Here is a 25,312-nt window from a genome sequence, read left to right on the forward strand (position 1 = left end):
GACATTCACATTTTTGTAGCACTCTGTGGTCATAAGGCGCTTTAGAAATATGCTGTCTTAATTGATACTGATGATTAATCTTGGCCAAAAAACAAATGTAATTATCCAGTGACTGACCCTCTGGTGATGAGCCTTTCTGTGCTTAGACTGGTCCTTAAATAGCAAACATTCTTTGACCAGGCCTATACTCAGTGTCCCTCCACCTGGCAGAACCTGCAGGAGCTCACATGCTCCCCATCCCCTTGCTAAGGCCTGATAATAAAGCCTTGTTTAAAGCAGGTGTGAAGATAAACCAAATATGTAATTCCTGATGATGATGATGATGAAAGAAGAAGCTGAGTGGCAGTCATCTTTAGCTTCCATTCCTGCACTTCCATTTTTCATTCTTATCTCCACCTAAGAAAAGTGACAGAAGGGCTGCTTGTACTGAGTTCAGCTTAGTTCTCAATGATTCCTTCTCCTCTCCTCGAAAGAAGGCTTGTGGCAGCAGAGGGGATATCACAGTGGGTGAGATTAGGAAATATGGTACCTAGCTAAGTTGGAACTCACTCAGAAGGCCTTCCTTAGGAGTGTTTTATAAGAAGGAAGAGTAAGGAGGGGAAACTCCAGACCTGCAATTGCATACAATATTTATACCATCATTAAATAGTTATGCTAGCTTGACTTGGCTAGCAAATCTCCTAAAGGAAATTTTTTTTAAAAAAAGTTGTTTGGGTTTTCTCTCTCCCCCCCCCCCCCCCCCCCCCCGCCGTGTGTGTGTGTGTGTGTGTGTGTGTGTGTGTGTGTGTGTGTGTGTGGTGTGTACACACACAGAGGGAAAGAGAGAGGGACCATTTGGATTTGTATATTGGCCTCTTCTAAGGAATGAAACCAGTTTTTGTTGAAGTTTTAGAAAGAATGTCAACAGAGCATTCACTTAAATTTGGAAGATGACAAATTCACTGTTTTTTTTCCTTTCAGTATTTAAACACTTATTTTAACTTTGACATTAGTACAGATATAAACTCATTGGCTTTGATAGCAACAGCTGATTGAATTAGAAATAATCTATTTCCATACAGCAAAACTCCTAGATCATGTTCACTATTCTCTCCTCTTGCATTATGGGTAATATTTTATGGCCTGATGGGCTAGGGCTCAGGCGGCCTGGGTTTAGCTTAAGTTCTACCACCTGTGTGACCTTGGAAAAATCACTATCTTTTTGGGTTTCTTTTCCACCTTTGTTAAAGAAGGAAGTTGCATAAGATGGCCCTTCTCGCTTTGATATGTTATATGATTCTATAATCATATTTTAAGGACTTGGGCAATTCTGCTTTTACATGTTGATAATCTCCTTCCTGCTTATGTATTGTTTTATTTACTCATCTTGTGGACAAAGTCATGTGTTGCAAATTACCCAACGTGAAAATAGTTGGATAGCTTGTTTGAGTTAGCATTGGGAAAAAAACTGAAGCAACATATTAAAGTTCTCAGCTCTTTCATTCAAGCACATTTCCTCCTGGACTTAGAAAAGTAGAAGTTTCCTTTCTCTCCATTGAAGTTTGTCTTAGTAGGAATCAGTTTCTTGCCCCAACAGCCTTATGATTTCCAACTGTATGATCCTCCTTAGAGAGGAGCATAAGAAAAACAGAGTGTTCTAGTAAGTATCTTTTTTGGGGGTCAGTCCCACCTGCCTGTTTGACCTGTTGCCATCCATAGTACCTATAAGTGTGTTTCTACTCCATGGCATTTGGAAGGGATAATTCAATTTAACATTTTTGTCAGTGACCTGGGTGAAGGCTTAGTTTGATATGTTTATCACAGTTTTGGACAACACCAGTCCTGGAAGTGCTATCTAATACATTGGATCATAGTTGAAATCCAGAAAGATCTAAATTGTTCTAAGTTCTTAGGAGACTAATTCTGAGGATAAATATTAAGCCACCAAATCAATTGTAGGAGTACAAGATGGGGATGTTGAACTACATCTCATATTGAGTCTGTAGTCGGGTATGGCAACTAACAAAGCTAATGGAATCTTAGGTTGTATTAATAGAAAGTGTCTACAGCAGTAGAGGCGTTTAAGCTGATCAGATCATAGTTGTGGTATTGGGTTCATGTCTGGTGCTACATTTTAGGACAAACTGTTAAGGCATCTAGAGGAGGAGACAGGATATTGTGGAGTCTCAAAAATTGTGCAGCTTAAAGAGGAGACTTAGTGGGAAAATGTAGTTATTGTTTTCAAGCATTTGAAGACTTGTCATATGGAATAGAAATATTACCATACTCTGCGTGGCTCCAGAGAACAAAAGTGAGACCCTTGGCAGCAGTGAAAAGGCTCAGTAGAAGAACTTGCTCACAGTCAGTGCTGTCGAACAATAGAAGGGGCTGCCTAAGGAGATGAGGAGCTGTCCAGCGCTGAGCATCTGCAGGCCAAGGCCAGGAATATTGTAGAGTGATTCTGGCTGTGCCTCAGCAAGGGCTGGACTCTGATTCCTGTGGGCCTGTCCAAATTCAAGACTCTGGTTCTGAGCCATCCATTTGTCTTCATCCTATTAAGCGCGAGCTGAGAGGTTCAGTATATGTTCTGTGATTTCTGCCTCCTTACACAAAAGGACTATCAAAACTCAGTTTGATTGAGAGACACACAGACAGAGACTGAGGAGAGATAGGAGAGAGAGAGAGAGAGAGATCCTCCAGAAAGTGGATGGCCCAACTGGGTGTCTTGAGTTCCATTTGAAAAGGCCAAACCAAAATAGGAAATAATAAACCAGTCTTTTACTTTGCACATTTTCTTCCAGCCCATTTGCTTATGTGGATCCCTTGCACTGTAACATGGCCTATTTGTACCTTGAGCTACTCAAAGACTCCCTCAACGAGTATGCGTATGCCGCAGAGCTCGCTGGCTTGAGCTATGACCTCCAAAACACCATCTATGGGATGTATGTAAGTACCCAGATTCTAGAGCCTTCCACTCATCAACACTTTTCTGTTGATTTGATGGAAGCATTTTTAATGGAGGATATGAGTTTAATTTCTTTTTTAAATCTTTGACTAATTATATTTTCTTATTTCTTAAATTTTTAAGTTTGCTCTCATTCTAGGTCTTCGGTGATATTTCTGTTCCTATAAACCAATTTGGTTTTTTTTTTCCCCACACCTTTAATCAGAGCATAAGATTTTTCTCCTCACATACAGTTTTAGACCCTAATTTAGCTTTGTCCCATTTGGTATCAGAAGTCGAAGTTTCCAACAGAAGGGAATGAAATCTTCCTATCGGCTTGAAACAAAACATTCTCTTACATCTTTTTCCTTGAAATCCAGACCATGAGGCTGCATATTCATACTCTTCGGTCATGTTTCTTCAGTATCATGTCACTGCTTGAGGTATCAAAGCATTTCTTTTGTTTTTCTTTTTGTTAGTCGCTACATTTATGCTGATCCTCTCCATTGCAACATGACATACCTGTTTATCAGGTTATTGAAGGATGATTTAAAAGAGTATTCATATGCAGCTCGCCTCTCAGGTTTGAACTATGCCATTGCATCAGGAATGAATGCAATACTTGTAAGTAAAAAATGGAAGAGCAAAAAGACACAAAAACAGCATAAAAGCCTTATGTTGAGCTTGAGAAAAAGTTAACTTCTGCATTTCTAAGTGAGATGGTTGATGTTTTACTCCTTGCATTTTTTTCATGGATGAGAAATGCAATTACATTTGAAGCATTAATGATCCAGTTCAGTCAAGCTCAGTGTGTCTGTAAACATGTGTGAGCTATCTTCACTTGCATTTTTCACCTGTTTTAGATGTTTGGCTTATTGATTCATACTAAAAGCATGTTACTTTTCCCATCCCTATGGAAATAGGATCTATAAAGGAAAACAATTTTAAAAAATTTTAAAATTCAGAATTCCTATAATTGTGTTCGTTCATAGAAAGCCTGTATGCATGGATATATTATATTATCCCTTTGTTTCCTTGAAGATATATGTGCTATTGACTTGAAAAACAATATCAGCATTATTAGAGTGTTCCTAGAAAGATCTGGAGCTTTCTTCTTTAAATTCATTAACCCTAAAGCAGTTTTAGATGTTATTCAGCTTGGCATGCAGTTCAGTTCTAAATTAACCTTCCTTTTGTAGCATACATTCATCTTCTAAAAAATATACTCTATAATCCAGGAGCAGTCTGATATAAATAATCTGCTACATATAGCCTTTGAAATTCTCAGTTAAAATGTTTCTTTATTGCATTAACTTTCAATGCCATTATCAAATTCCATCACTAGTTGGTTTGGTTGTACATTTTTATGTGACAAATAGACCTTTCTTAAAGATTGTTCATATTTTAAAATTCAGAGACAACTGGTGTAATGGGAAGAAATTCTCTTTTCCTTCCCTTTCCTCCCCCTAACACTGTGCCCCCTCAACCCTTATCCAACCCAGGAATCAAGAGATTTGGGTCATTGTCTGGCTTCTACGACTTAGTGATTATGAAATCTTGGTCAGGATGCTTTGCCTCTTGTAGGATCCTAGAGTTACAGCTGACAGGGACCTCAGAAGCCATCTAGTCTAACCTCCTGATTTTATAGGTGAGCAAGCTGAAGTCTAGAGAGGTGCCTAAGGTCACCGGGTCTCAGCCTCCTTAGTGCTAAAAAGAAAGGGGGCGGACTAGGTAATTTTTTCTGGCTCTAGTATTTAAAGCACAAATTATAATTTTGAATGGAATATTAATAACCTATTTACTGATTCTTCTCAGTTCTAATAATAAAAGACTTTTAACATCAATGATTCCTTTTCCATTTGGAAAGAAATAGTTTTACTCCTCTTTGATAATCTTAGAGTAAAGATAAAGCCAGTTTATCTAATGTTTTTCTCAGAAGCATTCTGTGAGAAAACAAGCTGTTTGAGACAATGGGTCTGGCCTGTATGCAGTGGCAGAGCTAGCATTGGACTGAGGTATCCTGACCCCCAGCACCTTCACTCTGCCCTGCTGCTTGGATGTCTGAAGCCCCAGCGTACACTTGAGTGCAAAGCCTGCCACTCATGGATGAAATGTGCCCCTGGAGATGTGTGCCTCTGAGGGAAATGCCAGAGATCCAACTCTGATGGAGTGCCCCACTGGAGGGCATCAGGAACCCAAAGTTACAGTTTCTAGTCCTGGCGCCATGTGGCTGTGTGACCCTGGCTAGGTGACTTCACCTCTCTTTGCCTCAGCTTCTTCATCTTCAAAAAGGGAGATATTAGAGGACTTCTACTACCTGTCCCAGCTGGGAAATCAGCACTCCATAAAGTAGAAAGGCAATCAGTTGACCTTAGAAACGTGGCTCAGTTTTGGGAAGGCAGGATGGCTTAATGGAAAGATCACTGGATTTGGAATCCTAAGATCTCTGATGGAAACTCAACCCTCCTACTTTTGCTATGTATGGAATGTTGGGCAGTTCTCTTTCTTTCCTTGGTCCTTAGTTTCTGCATCTGTTAAATTCTATGATTGAACTACATGATCTTTTTGGTCCTTTCCAGGCCTAAATCCTATGAGCCTATGTCTGTGCCACTGTCTTTTCATATTTGGAAATTGGTTCCAACCACCAAATGAGAGGGCAAGGGCCTGTAAGAAATTACACACACACACACACACACACACACGGCACAATACAGTAGAAAAGCAGCAAAGCCTGTGTTTTTTAGGAGTCAATTTGTGTTTTGTCTGTTACATGAAAAAGACTTGTGTTAAGTGAAACAATATGATAAAGCAGGGCCAGATGTTCACTAGACTATATAATGCCTTGTAAGTCTCCCCAGTAAAATGCCTAAAGCCTTTTCTTTTCCAAAAATTGTTTGTAAAGTTAAAACCTAAAAATGGTCTTAGCTTCAATCAGGAATTTAAATAATAAAATAGTGTAGTTCCTGCCACCATAATTTCTGATGGTTTCATGTAAATATGCCCACAATGCATTAAAATGCTTGGGTCACAACATTTGTTGGAACAGTCATGATGGATAAAGATGTTAGTTGTTATTTTTATAATGAGTTAAACAAATCTCTTTTGCTCTGCATTTTTTTTTGTGTATATAACATTTTAGAGTTTTCTGAGTGTTAAAGGCTGAACTTTGCCTAGAAATCCTTCCTTAATACTTAAGAGTTTATAATAACCTGAACTCTTTCTGTAGCTCTCTGTAAAAGGATACAATGACAAGCAGCCTATTTTGCTAAAGAAGATTATTGAGAAAATGGCCACCTTTGAGATTGATGAAAAAAGATTTGAAATTATTAAGGAAGCGGTAAGTTTTCTGTGTTTTCCACTCTTAAGTCAGAGGTGATTGAATCATGGGCATTTGAAAGGAGTAATTGTAGTGTTGTCTGATTGATCCAAAGAGGTGGTAGTCTGAAGGATGTTAGGTCACTCCTGGTACTACTTAAATGAGAAGTCTTTACTTATTACACACAACTGGATAGAGCATCACTTACACCTTGGAAAGGGGCACAAGCAGATATTCTTGAGCCATGTGTATTGTGAAAAGATAACTTTTACAATTATAAAAGTATTTTTATGGCTAATTGGTTTGGTACATGCCTTATCCTTCACACAGTATATGCGATCTCTTAACAACTTTCGAGCAGAACAGCCTCATCAGCATGCTATGTATTACCTCCGACTATTAATGACTGAAGTGGCCTGGACCAAAGATGAACTAAAAGACGCTCTCGATGGTAAGACTCCTTTACCCGCATTAGTCCAGATATTTTGGGTTTTTTGTCTAGTGTCACCTCAACCATACATCAGTGACCTGTGATTTCATTGGTGTAGACCGCCAGTGTGGAACATAGCTCCCCAGTGACTCAGCAGAAGGTCTTGTGGCTTGCTGTGGCCAAAAACATTTGTTACCACTTTCCCACTAGTTGATATGTCTTTTTGAATTTAGCTAAGTTGGTACTTGGTTGATTGATATATTTTCTATCACTAGGCCCATATTTAAACCTTTCCAGTTTGGTAGGATTTCCAGAGGTCATACTGTGTCTAGCCTCCTAGAAACCCAGGCCACAGTGAGGCATAGGAATAGGACATCAGTGGAGATTTCCTGTTATCATTTGGGTTTGTCACAGTGGCATTTAAAACATTTAGAGATTTTACACCGTCACTAAAATCAGCAGCTTAGACACTTGAGGTTTAATGACCTAGATAGAGTCACAGTTCACAAGAGCTGGCATTCTGGCTTCATTGCTGCTCTTTTGAGCCTAATCAGTTATTGTAATTAAATTCAAAGATATTAGAAAATGTGGGTAGAACCTGAAAGTATGTATCTTATAGGATGAGCTTATTTCCATCATATCCTGCCTGTTCTGGAGTCTTCATAGCTAGTAGGGTCTGCTTAAAGACCGTATGCTGGGAGCCTCTTTTTATTTATCTTTAGATTTTCTTGAATCATTCAATTAGGGCCTGGTTTTGTTTAGTTTTTAAACACTTCTAGAATTCTCGAGGCAATGCCCAGGCCTTCCTTTTCTCCTTGTCACCTCTCCTGTGCTTTAGTACAGTGCTGACCATATAGGTACACAACAGATACCTGTTAAATAACATTAAATTACTTTCCGAACCATTTTCATTAAAAAGGAGGTAAAGCATTTCTTTGATTTGTTTTGGCTTCAGATTTTTTCTTTTCTGGGCTTGTTTTTTAACTGTTTCAGACTCTCCTTAGCCGTATTGCATCAGCAGTTCATTTTTCCCCAATATGCTCAGAACAATTAAAATGACACTTTTAAAAGGAAAGGAACTATCTTTGAATTTTTAGTTTTTTTTTTAATAACAATACACATTTAATACACATTTATTATAGGAGGTAGTATTATGGTTTAATGTGAAAATTATTTCTTTAGTAACAAATGCAAGAAACTAAATATTTAAAACTATTATAACTATAAATTACATGAAGCTTTTGCGTTTATGCAAAAATTGTGAAAACCATTTGATAGAATAAACAACTCTTCAGTCTGGATAGTTAATGTATTTTTACTTACATATGATTTATAAAGCACGTGTTTGTTATCTAGTTTATTAGCTAATGTTTAATCTTCCAACACCATCTGAGTGATTCTAATTATTTTGTCAGGTGAATGAATAGGTGTTCCACATGACAAGAAACTAAAGTCATTTTTTAAGTGATTAAAGCCTGGGTCAAATGACAAGTGAGTTTTAAGTAAAGCATGCTTATAAAATAGCTACTGTGATAGGCATGAAAGAATTCCTTCCAAAAATATATTTTTGTGAAGGTGGATTCTGTATTTTAATCATTTAAAGCTTTCCCCCCTTCTTTTCCACTAAATGGTTCTGTTAATTAAACCAACATCTATTTAAAGCAGCATTTTACCTATGGTATACAGAGCATTGTGCTAGGTGCAGGGGAAGAGTCTAACTAAGAAGAATCCACCATGGTTCCTACCTTCTTAGAGTCTGCACTCTGGTAGAGGGGATGTAATTCACATGAATATAAATATAATGTAGAATAATACATGACTAGGACAGTAGAGAGGGAGAGCTATCAGAGTTATGTGTAAAGGCCTCCAGTTTGAAGGTTGTTACCAGCTTGGCAAGAGTGGAAAAGGCTTTACATGGGGGATAGGGGTGGATGAGTTAGTATTTGCAGTGCCTTTTAATGGCTAGGTAGATGTTCAGCAGGTAAAAGGTGGGGCATTGAAGACATATGGGATCATTTTGAGCAAAGGCTCGGGGAGGAGAAGCCCTGGGGTGTGTTCAGATTATAGTCAGTTGTCCAGTTTGCTTGAGCCCTAGAGTTATACAGATTTCCTGTCTAAAGCACTTAACTCTACTGGAAATTTCACGTGCTCACACCAGATAACATGTACCAGATCAGCAATCAGAAATTCTTATTGGCCTGGATTGTGTTTAGCTTTGTATAGTTCTAGACTGTGACCCCTTCAAAGACAAGACTGACCTCTTTCCACCCACTCTGTCATGGAGGTTTTCTTTTTATTCCATTTAGTGGGAAAGTTTACCTTCATTATTAACTTCACATCTATTTCTCCCCTTTACCACCATGCTTCTAGAAATTGTTTTTAGTAGAGTTTGGATTACAGCGGGGAGGGAAAATTGACTTCATTTAAATAGTTGTAAATTCAAAGGTTGATAGGTATGTTTCTTCAAATTATTTTTGGCTTTTGTATATTTTAATATTTAACTTCATGTTATAAATTAATGGTATCTTAACATTATAGATGTTACTCTCCCTCGCCTTAAGGCCTTTATACCTCAACTCTTGTCACGGTTACATATTGAAGCCCTTCTTCATGGAAATATAGCAAAACAGGTTTGTGACATTTTTATTGTGTGTATATGTTTCCATAGTTATTTGTGGAGTAATTCTGGGTATATTTTCACTCATACTTACTTAAAAGTATATTGAGGGTTTATGTAGACTCATTTTCAACTTTGGGTTTGAGTAAATGGCATATGAGGTACCTTTTAGGAGCAGGATTCTGTGATTCTTCAGTCTGCTCAGGCTGTTTTGCTGACCTTAGTCTACTTTTTCCTTCACTGCCAGGACATTTTTAACATAAAAGACTTCTGAGACTGAAGTCTTGTTTCTTGTCCAGCTTGATAAACTGACTTGCCCCTGCCTAGAACCAGAGGGTTACTTCTCCATAATCTCTTCAGTCAATTTGATGCTTCCTCCTTCCCCAGAGCTGCAGTTTACTGTAATAATAACAACAGTAGCTGGTATTTATATAACACTTTATGGTTTGTAAAGCATTTTTCATGCTTCTCTTATTTGATGCTCGCAACGCCTCTGAGATGTAGGTATTACCAGATATTACTGTAATCATTTTACAGATGAAGGAACTGAAGCTCAGAGAGGTTAAGAGATTTGCCCCTAGTCATAAAGCTATTGTCAGTGTCAGTCTTTGAATTCAGGTCTTCCTGACTTCAATTTAACTTGGGTTGCTAGGGAGTCGGATGACTATTTAGCATCCTACATGAGTGGATTCAGTTCTTGCTGGTTTCCAAACTCCCTTACTACATATTGCTGTTTTCATCTACTGTTCTCACTGGTTTCATCTTTAAAGGTTAGCTTGAACTATATTTTTTCTACTGAGATTTAAGTTGAAAGTGTCATCTGTTCTAAAACATCTCTATTTTTATCTTTGATTAATTGAAATATTTATTGATCACCTATTATGTATGTGTAAGATATTGTTTTATTTGCTGTTTTCCAACTAGTTCAAATCAAGTTACTGTCATATGTATCACTATCAGCAATGATGCACTCCCCCCCTTCCTTACTGAATCTTCCAATCATCCCTTCTCCTTTCTGCTATATTTTCTGCTCTGATCCTCCTTTCCCAGCTGTATACATCCCTCTTATGGAGCATCTCTGATTACCAGATATCATAGCAACCCATCAGGGAAACGAGTGAATGCTGGGGCAATCTGACATTGCTTAAATAAGTAGAGATAAAGGAAATGTTTCATTTTTACTATTTATTTAACTGGGGATACGTTGAAACACCTCTGACTGGATCCTACCTCATAAGAAACACAGTTAAGCAAAACAAACTGCCCCATGTATGACAATTTATTCAACATTAGTCACCTATCATCCAGCACTTCACTGCCAAGAGGAAAGATTCACCTTAGTTTATAGTGATTTTTGGATGATTTGGGGCCTATCCATGTATGTATCCAATTGCTCTGACCCTGCCCACTATGGAATCTTTGTTTCTTCAGTGGTATAAGACTTGGATTTCCCCTTATCCTTACAGGTGCAAATAGAGGGAGCAACAAAGTGTTGGTTTTTAATGATACACCCCTCAACTGAAGCTTCACTGGATTTATGAATTTAATTTTTGGATAGTTATATGAATAAAAATGAATTTCGCTAGGAACAGAAATACATTTTTATGAATGTTTCAGTTATGAAAATTGGCTTATTTTTCTTTGGATGGGTTGCCCCAGGAGAAGTATGCACAGATCGACTCTGTGATTACTTTTTCAAAGACATTATATCTGTACCTTTTTACAAAATATAATAATGCATATCTTTCCCTTTAGGCTGCTTTAGGAGTTATGCAGATGGTTGAAGACACGCTTATTGAACATGCTCATACTAAACCTCTCCTTCCAAGTCAGCTTGTACGATACAGAGAGGTTCAACTCCCTGACAGTAGGTGTCGATTTTATAAATGCAGAAATAATTTACATTTGCATGATATTTTCTGTGAATATTATGTTATTATTATATTACATATAAATATAATGTAATATATCACATATTATCATAATATGTGATATATTATTATGTGGATATTATGTGGATGGTAGAGGTTCCCTCTCTTACTTTAGATGTGAAGTACTCATACATAAATAGTTTCTTAATTGAGTGAAATTTGGATTCATGTTGGATCAAGAGTCTAGCACTGCAGCATGGACAAGTGTTTCCAAAAGGGGGAAACTGAAGACAGGTAGAACTCTCTTTGCATCTGGAGATGTCATTACAGAGAAATTCAGGAGGGAGCAGATTATGACTTGAGTGGAGAAGAGTCAGGGAATAGAGTTAAAAGCCAGCGAAGCATGTAATGACATTTATTTACAAATATTGAAACTGTATGTATAAAAATGAGTTGCCCAAAAGAGTCTCTGGCAGAACAAGTTTGAAAACAAACTGATGCCTAAGGATAAAATATGTAATCTTGACTTATGTTCTGTATAAGAAATTGAACTATAGCAAATAGCAGTAATTTCTATATTGGAATTTTCTGTGCCATATCATTTTTATGGCGAAAACTCTAGATGGGAAAACCCATTAACTATCTTTCTCAGCTTAGTGGTATAATGGAAGCTAATCCAGGCCAGTAGCATAGTTGTTTTGTATATACTCTTAAAAGGCATAAAATAGCATGGAAAACGCATTCATTTAGATTTGAAAGTTAATTCTCTGTATAGCTATAGAATTTTTTTCTCTAAAAATTAATCCTTTAGATATTTACTTATTTTAATGGGTAACTGGTTTCAGAAATTTGTTGGCTTTGATATTGCCAATTAGTTTAGCTATTGTTGCTGGTTTGTTAATACAGTAAAATCCTTTAGAGCTTTTCTTGCCATTGTGACAAGTGATATGGAGTGGTGGACAACTGTGGACTTGTGGCAAGGGTGGGTCAGGATTTGAGCCCCAGCTCTGACACTAGCTGTGTGACTTTGGACAGGTCAGTTTATCTCTTTGGGCCTTAGATTCCCTCATTGTTTAAATGAGGGACTGGTCTAGGTCTAGGGTCTAAGATCTTTTCCATCTCTAAAAATGTCTCATTCTATAAATGAAAGCATTTTACAGAAACTGTTGGATTCGCAGAAGTTACTTTCACACATAGATGTTTCATTCCTTCACATATCTTGGCCAAAGATTGAATTCCTGTTCATGTTCCCATTGAGGGAAGAACAACTAAGTGGTCAGTGCTTTGTGCTTCTTTTTATCCTTTTGTTCCCAAGATAACTCTTTATCTGTTAAAGCTTCCGCCTTGATCAGAGAGATGAGTATGTAGAAGTGAGTTAGACTCTTGGATATGTCATGTGAGATTTGAAAAATGTAAACATAAAAATGGCCCCAAATCAAGCTTTTTGTGTATAAAAAATGAATCTTCAGGAAGGAATAATAAGAAGTACCATGCATTCAGATTTGTTTTTCCCTCATTCCAATTGGAGCTAAAGCTTTAGCTGTTACTATAGATCCAAACAAACCATTGCATTTCTAAGGTAACTTAGAAAGTATTGCAATAAATAGCACACTAACGACCCAAACAAACTTGTGTGCCTTCCTTTCTAGAATGATTTAGGCATTAGTCAAGTATATAGGATTACAGTTTTAGAGCTGGAAGATGCCTTAGTGTGCATCTTAAAAGTTTTACCATTTAAGAATAGTTCTCTGAATCGGAAGAGCCTCTTAATGTATTTCTGCTGAAGTTTTCCTATAACCATGAGAGCTCACATTTATATACAGCTTTTCAGTTTGTAGAATGCTATATTGAAAAGGAGCACACATAGACTTCTTTGTCTATGTGACTGTCTGTGGACTTTCTTGGACATTAATGTTTTGTGGGTAAAATAATAAAAAAATACCCATAGCTAATATTTATATATTGCTTTACATTTTGCAGTGCACTTTAATAGCATTATCTCATTTGATTGCCACAACGACCCCGGGAGGTAGATGCTAGTATTACTACTTTTTATAGATGAGGAAACTGAGGTAGCCAGAGGTTAAGGGGCATGCTCCAAGACTCACCCAGCTGTGTCTGAGGTAGCATTTGAGCTCAGATCTTCCTGACCCCATGCCCAGTGCTCTGTCCACTGCACCACCTTCCTGCTAAACACTCAAAAGGTAAATGTGCCTTTACTGAGTTTTCCCCATTTCCTCTCTATTTTAGATAATTAATTGATTTCACATACCTATATGGCACTTCATAATTATAGGCTGATATTGGGGGGGAAATATCAGCAAATTGAACAGCCTCAACTGAAAAAAAAAAAAAAGAAATGAGGCACTATCATATAATGGAAAGAAAGTACTGCCGGAGCTTGGAAACCTGGGTTCTAGTCCTGACTCTGGATCATACTCCCTTTACCTCTTTGGGGCTCATTTTTCTCATCTGCAGAATAAGAATATTGAATTACCATAAGCTTCCTTCCAGCCCTCACACTGTCTAATGATATCCATAATTCTTTTTTTTTAAATAGTTTTTTTTATTTAATATTTTTAGTTTTCAGCATTGATTTTCACAAGAGTTTAAATTACAAATTTTCTCCATTTCTACCCTCCCCCCACTCCAAGATGGCACATATTCCGATTGCCTCATTCCCCAGTCAGCTCTCCCTTCTGTCACCCCGCTTCCCCCCATCCCCTTTTCCCTTACTTTCTTGTAGGGCAAGATAGATTTCTATGCCCCATTGCCTATATATCTTATTTCCTAGTTGCATGCAAAAACTTTTTTTTTTAAACATTTGCTTTTAAAACTTTGAGTTCTAAATTCTCTGCCCTCTTCCCTCCCCACCCACCGTCCCTAAGAAGGCAAGCAATTCAACATAGCCCACATGTGTATCATTATGTAAAACCCTTCCACAATACTCATGTTATGAAAGACTAACTATGTTTTGCTCCTTCCTATCCTATCTCCCTTTGTTCAATTTTCTACTTTGATCTTGTCTCTTTTCATATTCTTTCCCTCCCTTTCTTCCTCTCTCAATATATTCCTCTCTCATCCCTTAATTTGATTTTATTTTTTTAGATATCATCCCTTCATATTCAACTCACCCTGTGCACTCTGTCTGTCTGTCTATCTATCTATCTATCTATCTATCTATCTATCTATATATATGTATGTATGTATGTATGTATATATGTATGTATATTCCCTTCAGCTACCCTAATACTGAGGTCTCACGAATTATACACATCATCTTTCCATGTAGCAATGTAAACAAAACAATTCAACTTTAGCAAGTCCCTTATGATTTCTCTTTCTTGTTTACCTTTTCATGCTTCTCTTGATTCTTGTGTTTGACAGTCCAATTTTCTATTCAGCTCTGGTCTTTTCACTGAGAAAGCTTGAAAGTCCTCTATTTTATTGAAAGTCCATATTTTGCCTTGGAGCATGATACTCAGTTTTGCTGGGTAGGTGATTCTTGGTTTTAATCCTGGCTCCATTGACCTCTGGAATATCATATTCCAAGTCCTTCAATCCCTTAATGTAGAAGCTGCTAGATTTTGTGTTATCCTGATTCTTTTTCCACAATACTCAAATTGCTTCTTTCTGGCTGCTTACAGTATTTTCTCCTTGATCTGGGAGCTCTGGAATTTGGCAACAATATTGCTAGGAGTTTTCTTTTTGGGATCTTTTTGAGGAGGCAATCTGTGAATTCTTTCAATTTCTATTTTACCCTCTGGCTCTAGAATATCAGGGTAATTTTCCTTGATAATTCCTTGAAAGATGAGATCTAGGCTCTTTTTTTGATCATGGCTTTCAGGTAGTCCAATAATTTCAAAATTCTCTTTCCTTGATGTATTTTCCAGGTCAGTGGTCTTTCCAATGAGATATTTCACATTATCTTCCATTTTTTCATTCCTTTGGTTCTGTTTTAGAATATCTTGATTTCTCATCAAGTCACTAGCTTCTACTTGCTCCAATCTAATTTTTAAGGTAGTATTTTCTTCAGTGATCTTTTGGACCTCCTTTTCCATTTGGCTAATTCTGCCTTTCAAGGCCTTCTTCTCCTCATTGACTTTTTGGAGTTCTTTTACCATTTGAGTTAGTCTATTTTTTAAGGTATTATTTTCTTCAGTATTTTTTGGGTCTCCTTTAGCAAGTCATTGACTTCTTTTTCATGGTTTTCTTGCATCACTCTCATTTCTCTTCCCAGTTTTTCCTCTACTTCTCTAACTTGCTTTTCCAAATCCTTTTTGAGCTCTTCCATGGCCTGAGAGCAGTTCATGTTTTTCTTGGAGGCTTTTGATGTAGGCTCTTTGACTTTGTTGACTTCTTCTGGCTGTATGTTTTGGTCTTCTTTGTCACCAAAAAAAGATTCCAGAGTCTGAGTCTGAGTCCATTTTTGCTGCCTGATCATGTTCCCAGCCAACTTCTTGACCCTTGAGTTTTTTGTCAGGGTATGACTGCTTGTAGAGTAGCGAGTACTTTGTCCCAAGCTTGAGGGGCTGCGCTGTTGTTTTCAGAGTCTTTTCTACACAGCAAACTCTGCCACCCCAGCACCCTTCCTCCCCCAAGAACTGCCAACCCGGACCGCAACTCAGATCTGAGCAGGCTCTGCACTCCTGGTCGGATCCGCCACTTAATTCCTCCCACCAAGGGGGCCTGGGGTCTGAAGCAACTGCAGCTGTAGTTCTGTAGCTGCACCACCTCCTCTGACCCCCGGGGTGGTGGCCAAACTGTGAACTCCTTTCACTCTGTCCCCGCAGTAACTGCCACAGCTCACTGATTCAGGGCGCTAGGGCCTGTTCTGCCTGGCTCCAGGTCTGGTTGGTCTGGGCACAGCCCACGCTGGGCTCTGCTCCACTCCGCTCGCTCCCAGCTCCGTGCAATAGACCTTACCCAGCAACCATCCAGGCTGTCCTGGGCTGGAGCCCTGTTTCCCTCTGCTATTTCATTGGTTCTGCAGTTATAGAATTTGTTCAGAGCCATTTTTACACGTGTTTGGAGGATCCTGGGGGAGAGCTTTAGGCCAATCCCTGCTTTCCAGCCACCATCTTGGCTCCCCCCCTCCCCCCCATAATTCTTTTTCTTTAAAATAAATTTATTTTTTATTTTTAGTTTACAACACTCAATTCCACAAATTTTTGGGTTCCAAATTTTCTCTCCCTCCCTCTCCTCTCCCCTAGCCCCCCAAGACGGCATGTAATCCAATGTAGGTTCTACATATATCTTCACATTGAACTTATTTACATAATAGTCCGTTTGTAAGGAAGAATTGTAACCAGCGGTATGAATCATGAGAAAGAAAAAAAGAAACCAAAAAAGAAGGAAAAAAACAAAAAAGAGAGCAAACAGTTTGCCTCAATCTCATTCAGACTCCATAATTCTTTCTCTGAATGTGAATAGCTTTTTCCATCATGAGCCTTTTGGAGCTGTCTTTGAACCTTGCATTGATGAGAGGAGCCAAGTCTATCCAAGTTAGTATTTACAGATACCATGTATCTGTACTCGTGTATAACGATTTCCTGGTTCTGCTCCCCTCACTCGGTGTTTATAATTCTTAAAATGACCAGAATTGTATTTGAGTTTTGGAGTCCAACATTCTTTTTTGCAACTTTTCCTAGGAGGCTGGTTTGTTTATCAGCAGAGAAATGAAGTTCACAATAACTGTGGTATTGAGATCTATTATCAAACAGATATGCAGAGTACCTCAGAGAACATGTTTTTGGAGCTCTTCTGCCAGATCATCTCAGAGCCTTGCTTCAACACTCTGCGTACCAAGGAACAGCTAGGTGAGTTCCCTTGCCCTTTGGTTATTTTAAGGAGAAAAAAAATAAAGAAGCACAATTTCATGTGAGGTAAGCAATCATCATTCTCAGAAAGAATGGTTTAAGTACAGGTGATGTACGGAAAAAAAAATAGAATAACCATGTTCCTTCTCTGAACTTTAGAGTCTACGAAAGAAGGGTACAACTGTATAGGAGAATATCACATTTATATCATTTCTAGGTCTGCATGTTAGGAATGAGGAGATTGACAATTGGGATGGAGTCAAGGTCCATAGAGCTAAGTCTTTTCATACTGGGCAGGCTAAGAAGGCTGTTTCTGTGAGATTTCAGAAGCTGTTTAGGTAAATATGATCAAGTTTTAGAGATGAAAAGTTTAAGTGCATCCTTTAGTCCTTAAATTTTACCATTTAGGTATCATTTTCTGAAAACAATAAGCAAGAAATGATGGGGCAGGTTGGTGAGATGAGAGAAGAAAGGGTGGGCTAGGCGTATGAGACTTGTTTTGAAGAGGATTCCAAATCAGGGATGGGAAGAGTAGATGAAGGAAGCTTTGTGGTTTGTCCACAGGGAGCTCACAAATGAAATAGGATAGTAAGATAATCCAAAGGTCCCTAAAAGGAGGACTTGGGGCCTCAGTTCCTGGTATCTACTGTAGAAACTTAGCGGTAGCGTGATGGATCACATCTTTTAGGAAATATCTGTAGTATCAGATACGAAGAACAACTTGGTACGGTTGGAAGAATCCAGTGAAGAGGAAATTACATTATTCCAGGGAAGGAAAAACAAGTATTCCAGGCCAGGATAAAAAGAAAAATTTTATGTAAGCAGGAGCAGCAAGATTTAATAAACTCAATGTGGAAAAAGGCTGGAGATAATTTGAGGTACTTCTCCCCATAATGGGAAAGTGAAGTGCAGAGAGAATGAGAAGGGGAGAGGAAGAACCCCTTCTTTACTGTGTTCATCTTGAACTGATGGTAGTTTGTACCAATACAAGGCATACCTTCAGTCAGTCAGCAAATTTTTATTAAGTGTCTACTATGTTCTGTGCATGGGAGATGCAATTCATAAATGAAATGAGCCTGTCCTCAAGAAGCTTATGTTCTGTCGGGGAGATATACATATATAAGAACATATATGAAATAAATTAAAAGTAGTTTGGGAGGGGGGAGGGTGTTAGTAGCCTGGGGGATCAGGAAAGTTGAACTTAAGTCTTGATGGAAAGAAGGGATTCCAGAAGGTGTAGAGGAATAGAGAAAACGTTCCAGGAATAGAGCACAGTGGGTAAAGGTGTGGGGAGGGGAGGGAGGAGGTGGAGGGTCATATGTAACCACAGTAATCTCTTGTGGATCAAGACCAGCTGTGTCTTATGGTTAAGAAACACATGACTTAGTGTCTTCACCTATTTTTGGAGATCAAATCCATGAAATGAGATGATGTTGCCAAAGGTCCTGGTATATGATGAGAAAAGTAAGGGTGAAGAATGGAGCCCCAGGGAATACTCTGACTGCCTGAGAATGTAATTTTCTTTTTGATAGAATTGCTGAGAAGTAGGAAGACTAAATTTTTGAAGCAAAAAATATTGAGGGGAAGGATGGTGTAAAACATAATGGCAAAGGACAAGAAAGGTCAGGGAGGATTAAAATGGAAAAAGTAATCTTTAGATAATTAGGAACCCTTTGATTTTCCTGTTATTAATAGTAATAATAGCACATGGAAACTCTGAGAGATAGTTTGTACAAGTGTTATTATCCCCATTTTACAGATTAGGAAATTGATGCTTGGAGAGCTTCAGTCACTTGCCCAGGGTCACATATCATCTAATAAATCTCAGCTACAGTTTGGAGAAGATCCAAGTTCAAGACCAGTGTTCTTTCTATTCGGCTGAGATGGAAGCTAAATGGGAATGTGGGTGAGCTTTCAGGAAGCTTGCGAGGTCATTGAGGGCTTTGAAGGTGAAAAGAATAGGAGAGGAGGAGGTGATAGTTTGAGAGTGTAAAGGAATCCATATTCCGTTTCTTAAGAATAGGAGTAACTGAGGCATTTATGTAGCCTGAGTCGAAGGAACTGGCCAACAATGAAGAATTAAGAGGCTGAGTATGAGAAAGACCTGTCTGTCACGTGTACAAGAAAGGAGAGGAGATAGGAGTAGTCACTCATTTTTTCGAAGTTATTTGGAAACTACATTTTCATTCTCAGAAACCAAAAATATTCAGATGGTTAAAAAAATTTTTTTTGAGGTGAACAGCATGAAGCACAATGTATCCTTTTTTGCTCTTGTTAATTGCATTGATTTTTCAAATTTAAATAAAATCTCTCACGATTCAGGAATTATAACTGGTTTGCATCTGTGTTTTGAAGGTTACATCGTATTCAGTGGTCCCCGTCGAGCCAATGGCATCCAGGGTCTTCGATTTATCATCCAGTCAGAAAAACCACCTCATTATTTAGAAAGCAGAGTGGAAGCTTTCTTGTTATCCATGGAAAAATCTATAGAAGACATGAATGAGGAGGCCTTCCAGAAACACATTCAAGCCTTAGCGATCCGTCGGCTAGATAAACCAAAGAAACTGTCTGCAGAGTGTGCCAAATACTGGGGAGAAATCATCTCTCAGCAGTACAATTTTGACAGAGGTAAGGCAGAAGAAGCCAGTTATTTACAGCCTACATGTTAGAGTGAAGCATTTATATATTCATTCCAGTTAGCATGTGATAGTAGAAACTTAATAATAATAATAATAATAGCTCAGAGAGCCTACATGATCTAGGAGGTAGAAGGTACATCTTAGGGTCAGGTCACATCAGCTCTGGGGGATACAAAAATGATTGATGCATGGGCATTACCCTCCTGGAAGAAGGGGAATAAAACATGTATGTGATGTCCTGGAAAAATAAGCTTCCGTATTAACTGCGTGGCTAAGTATAGTATAGAGTCTGATAAATGCCGTAAGATGGCAGCTGGGGGTAGGGGATGGAGATTGGATTTGGAGTCAGCAAAACTGGAATGGGAATCTCGATTCAGAAACTGAGTTGCTGCGTGACCTTGGGCAGGTCACTCGACATCTTTCAGTTCTGTTTCCTCTCTCTCTATCAAGTGAAGATAATGGTAGCAACAGTCAGAGGGTTGTTGTGGGGTTCAGAGAAGGTGATCTGCAGAGCACTTTGCAAACCTTCAAGTGGTCTATAAATGTTCTCAATTATCATCATTAGTATTGCTGCTGTTATTATGAGCACTCATGAAGCCTGTGATGTTTGATATTACTTCCGTGGGGATTGGGCTCTCACTGAAAGGTTAATGGAAGAGGTAATACTTATGTCAAACCTGAAGGGATAAAGTGGAATCTTGCTAGAAGGAGTTACGAGGGAAGGGGAATTTCAGACAGGGCGGAACTGTGAATAGATGAGTGTAGAGAGAGAGGATGTGGGGCATGTTCAGGAAGTAGCATACAGTTCATTTGGCTTGATTATAGAGTAAGGAGAGATGAGGCCAGAAAGATGGGTGGGGGTCAGGCCATGGAGATTTGGTGGCCATACCAGAGCCGTTGAGACTCTTTGGTGTTGAGGGAGGAGTGGAGAGAAGTTCTTGGAAAGGAGAGAGAGAGAGATGCTCAGAGCTATGATTTATATAAGTAGAATTATTCTGGTAGCAGTGAATTCAGCTTGAGGCAGGGAAAACCAGCTTGTGCAGAGATCCTTTAGGTGACTGAAGTAATAATCCAGACAATGAGGGCCTAAACTAGAGTGGGAATGGACCTTGTGGAAATGGAATATGCCTCAGCGGGGGTGGGGGAGGTGGATAATATCTATGTAGCTAGCTAGAAGGAAGAAAGACCACAAAGAGGAAGAAACCAAAAATGTCAAGGATGGTGCCTTGGGGGATAGTACCTTGGGATAATGGTGCAGTCTGAGAGTAGGAGGAGAACTGGGAGGGAGAGTCCAGTATAACAGAAACCAGAGGAAACGAGAGGATTCCAGGAAGGAAAGAGTGGCCGATGGTGTCACACGCTGCAGATGGGAGCATGTATTGTACTGGGATATCCTAATCATTGTTATCGATGCTTTTTGAGGAAAGTGGTTTGAGTAGAGCGATTAGGGTTAAACCCCAAAGTGTTGAGGAAACCACAGGTCGTGAATGCAGATGGCTCTTTTGCAAATTGATCAGTCTAAGGAGCGACAAACGGGGCAGCAGCTTAAATGAGGAAGCAGGATTGAAAAACGTTTTTTTAATGGCGAGGGGAATGGATAGATTTGTGGGCAGAGGTCAAAGAGCTAGAAGGAAAATCCCGAAGACTGGAGATATAAGACAGAAGATATCATCAAAAACACAAATGGAGGACTTTATCCAGGAAACTAGGAGAAAATACATTTTCCTCTAAAACAGGAGAGGAGGAGAGAGAGAGGATGGGTAAAAATATGAAAATATTTTTAGGTTAAGGGAAGTTAAAGTGTGGCCTCTACTACTTAAATGAAGTTTTTTGAAAGGCTGTCTTCTGCTGAGGATGAATGTGGAGGATGGGAATTGCATGGAATTAGAGACTCAGAAAGAATGGACAGGGTTTGGAATAGGTGCTATGAAAAATTCAGGAGAGTGAATGAGCTAGAGACGACTAAGGAACTACCAGACCTCAGCATGGTCTTATGCTCAGCAGATTTCAAGCTCCTATCCTTATTTTCTCATAATATGTCTATCAGTTTAGCCTTAACTGAGACATTATCAAACCCAGGTCTTTTTAAAGACTTTGAAGTATTTTTTTCCACAGTATTAACCAGTATGACCTTTAAAGAGTTAATTCGATATTCTCCATAGTTGGTCACTTAAAATTTGCCCTTTGTTCAGAGAAGTATAGTGGGAGATGATACCAGCTTTTTAGCCTGTACATAGGCCAAACTTATTTTGATATCTTGTTATTTTCTTTATTGATTTCCAGATAACACAGAAGTTGCATATTTAAAAACACTCAGCAAAGATGATATCATCAAGTTCTACAAGGTAAGTTAGAAAATGTAGTAGGTATAAAACTAAAGCAATTTTGTGGTTATCTGTACATTACAGTGGGAGTATGGTGTTTTTAAATTGCCACTTCTCAGCAAAGGCATCTAGAGTTTGAAAAATAGTGTAATTTGAATTTTTATTGGTTTATACATATATGTGTGTGTTTGGGTACATCTCCTCTTTCGATAGACAGACACATATTAAGCACCCGCTCGATGTCAGGCACTGTGCTTAGTGCTTTACAGTCATTATCTAATTTGATCCTCACAACAACCCTGGGAGGTAGGTGCTGCTATTATTCCTATTTTACAGATGAGGAAACTGAGGCAAACAGCTTAAGTTCAGTCCACCTGCACCTTGTGACTCTTTTCTATGTCTTCCTGCAAATCATCCATGTGAAATCCACTCATCATGCTGGGGGCCGTACCAGACATTTTGCAGCTGTTAATTATGTCATAATTATGCCCAGGGTCATATAGTTAGTAATTGTCTGAGGATGGATTTGAACTTGGGTATTCCTGGTCCCCAAGTGAAGTCTTTAGTCACTGTACCACCCAGCTACTTATCCATTCATTTGATGATTTTTGCTGCAGAGTATATGCTCCTAGCACAGGCAGCAAAAAGGAAGGGGAAAATAAGCAGGTCTACCACATAGTATTTTTTTTTAAATTAAGAAAAAAACCCCAAACCCTGAGTTTCTCATCTTAATCCAAACAGTCAGCCCATAAACTGACCTACCATCACTGCAATCAAGGCATTTGGCTACCCCATCTGCCTCTTTCAAACAACTTTCATGTTTTCATTTTGCGTTTTCCCCCTTTTTAGAACTGTCTGTGCTCCACTGAAGGCATGAGAAAAGCAAATAAATGATGAACAACACTGAACTCAAGAGTTGATAAAATACAGTGGTGTTTCCCCTACTCTTTATAAAGAGCTGCTAGTTCAGAGGATCAGGTTCAGAGCCACAAAAGAGAAAGGCCCCAAGTCCCCTAGTCTTCCCTTCACTTCCTCCTCCCCCCCCCCTTTTTTTTTTTTTTTTTTTTTACAGATGAGGGTCTGAGGTGTAGAAAGATTAGGTAACTTGCCTAGAGTCACACGCCTGGTAAATGTTTTACTATTCTTGTTGAGCATGATCAAATTACTAAACTTTTCTCCCAGTTTCCTTATCTTTAAAATAGGAATAATAAGACTTATACCACCTGAGTTTCATAGTGAGGCCTTCAGATTTTCAAATGCTGTAATAACTATTTTTGGAAAGAATTGATTCCAGCATTGAGTACATTCTTATGCCAGGAGAATGATTTTAAGTGCCTTATTTTACTATTCAGAAATTTTTCCAGAGAAAAGGACAGCATTAGTTCAAAATCTTCCTGGACAGCTTTTTAAAAAAGAGACCTTAGAAATCCTTCCAAAGATCTTCATTGAAGAATGAAAAATAATTATTAAATGTCTAATGTATAGCAAGCATATTGGTTTCTAAAAGGTGAAACTTAGAGATATAAAAGATTAATATTTTTGTATGTTGCACATGTCCTTCATGCAATAGGAAGGATCCTTATATGTTCATTTTATAAGATTTGGAGCATCATTTTTTTTTTTCAGTGAATGGCTCTTTTCTTTTGTGATATGTTTGGTCATGTCAGCGAGGCCTTGTTGGGAATATAATAGCTCCATTGTAACATTGTTTCTGTGGGAAAATACGATCTCTGCTTTATAACATTTTTAGGAACACACTACACCTAACAGAGACTATGAATGTAAAAATGTGTGCAATACTCATTAGAATAACATCTTTAAAATGAAGGTGGTACCCATTGAACCTCCCTAAATAAGTTCTTCTGCTGTGTGAAAGTTTTAAGATAGCTTGGTACAGTGGTTTGCCAGCCTCCAAGCCAGGGGCACCCAAGTTCTGGTTCCACCTCTGGCCTCTAGTGGCTGGGCAACCCCTGGGTCACTCACTCTCAGGGCTGTGAGTGGCTCCCTGAGTCTCAAAGAGGCAGAGAAAGTGCTGAACTATGTTTATGGAGGATTTTCCTTGTACCAGTGAAATTATAGATCTAGTGTTAAACCTATCCCTAAGAGTTGTAACCATGTCACAGTGCCCAGCATCATAGTATAAAATGATAATAATGCCTACTTCACCGTGAAAATGAGCTTTAAACGTTCTGCTTAGTAGTCAGTATTGGTACTTTCTCCAATGATCTATATTTCAGTCCACCTGCACCTTGTGACTCTTTTCTATGTCTTCCTGCAAATCATCCATGTGAAATCCACTCATCATGCTGGGGGCCTTGCCAGACATTTTGCAGCTGTTAATTATGTAATAATAATTCCCATTTCTATAGTGCATTAAAGTTTACAAAGTGATTTCCTCACTTCTCTGGGAGGTAGGTAGTGTAAGTACTATTCCTGTTTTACATATGAGGAAACTGAGACGCAGAAGTTAAGTGATGTGTGGCCCCAGTGAGTGCAATAGGTATTAACATAACTAGTGAGTCCTTAAGATCAATAGTGAGGACACCCCATTATACTTTATTAAAAAAAAAAGCATTTAGCCTTCTAAGGCATTATGTTATTGTAGTCTTAGCTGCTTTGTAATGGACTTTTTTCGGTAATGAGATTTGATAACTACAACCAGGGAGGCAAACACAGTACAAAGCTGCCCTCATTCTCCCTGCCTCATCGTGCTCCACAACACTGGAAAAGGTAAAGGCTCGTCGTCTCTTGCTCTCCCCCTTTCCCCAGTCTCAGGCCTCTGTGTTATGAACCGGGTCTCATGTGCAAACACAGACTTTGCGAGCAGTGTTAGGTCACTGAGGTGGTAGCTGTGTGAGTGAAGAGAAGAAATGTGGTGAAGGTTTATTATGATCATGGTGCCGTTCAAAACTGTAATGTTTCTCACGAGAGTAAATGAAACCTCTTCTTTTTGAAAACTTGGTTGTTGATAAGTTCTGCCTTTACACAATGGACACCCTCCAAGTAGCAGCTGGTGACTCAAGTTCTGAAAGTGTCAGTTAGAGAATGGAATTATTTATTTGTGTCTTAAGGTTCGATGAGATCCCAGCCATCTCTGTCTGGTTTGTCTCTGTGATTTAAAAAGGGTCTCTTGTGGAGAAAGACAGTCTTACGCTCTTACCATCTTAAGTGGTGGTTTTTTTTTTATTATTATTACTGTTGTACAAATAAACATTTGACAGAAGTTAAATTGTTGGTGACTGGCTAAACTAATTTTTTGCTGTCTTTTCATTTATTACATCTTGTGATTATTAGAAGGTGTAGGGGGAAGGAATAAACTTTTTTTTTAGTACCTGCTATGTCAGGCACTGTGCTAAGCCCTTTACAAATATTA

At 38.6% G+C, this 25,312-nt stretch overlaps 1 protein-coding gene across 1 annotated transcript in view; it reads left to right on the forward strand.

Moving 5' to 3' along the window:
* The window catches only part of IDE (insulin degrading enzyme), a 111,959-nt gene that overhangs the window by 78,563 nt on the left and 8,084 nt on the right, over positions 1–25,312 (forward strand). Inside the window, exons 15-22 of the mRNA XM_036734627.1 lie at positions 2,781–2,925; positions 6,150–6,260; positions 6,570–6,690; positions 9,208–9,299; positions 11,042–11,153; positions 16,809–16,976; positions 19,332–19,604; positions 21,899–21,960. Of these exons, the coding sequence (XP_036590522.1) occupies positions 2,781–2,925; positions 6,150–6,260; positions 6,570–6,690; positions 9,208–9,299; positions 11,042–11,153; positions 16,809–16,976; positions 19,332–19,604; positions 21,899–21,960 (1,084 nt within the window). The remainder of the gene's footprint in view (positions 1–2,780; positions 2,926–6,149; positions 6,261–6,569; positions 6,691–9,207; positions 9,300–11,041; positions 11,154–16,808; positions 16,977–19,331; positions 19,605–21,898; positions 21,961–25,312) is intronic.

Source organism: Trichosurus vulpecula, chromosome 8 (assembly GCF_011100635.1).
Source record: "Trichosurus vulpecula isolate mTriVul1 chromosome 8, mTriVul1.pri, whole genome shotgun sequence".
NCBI classification, from domain to species: Eukaryota; Metazoa; Chordata; class Mammalia; order Diprotodontia; family Phalangeridae; genus Trichosurus; species Trichosurus vulpecula.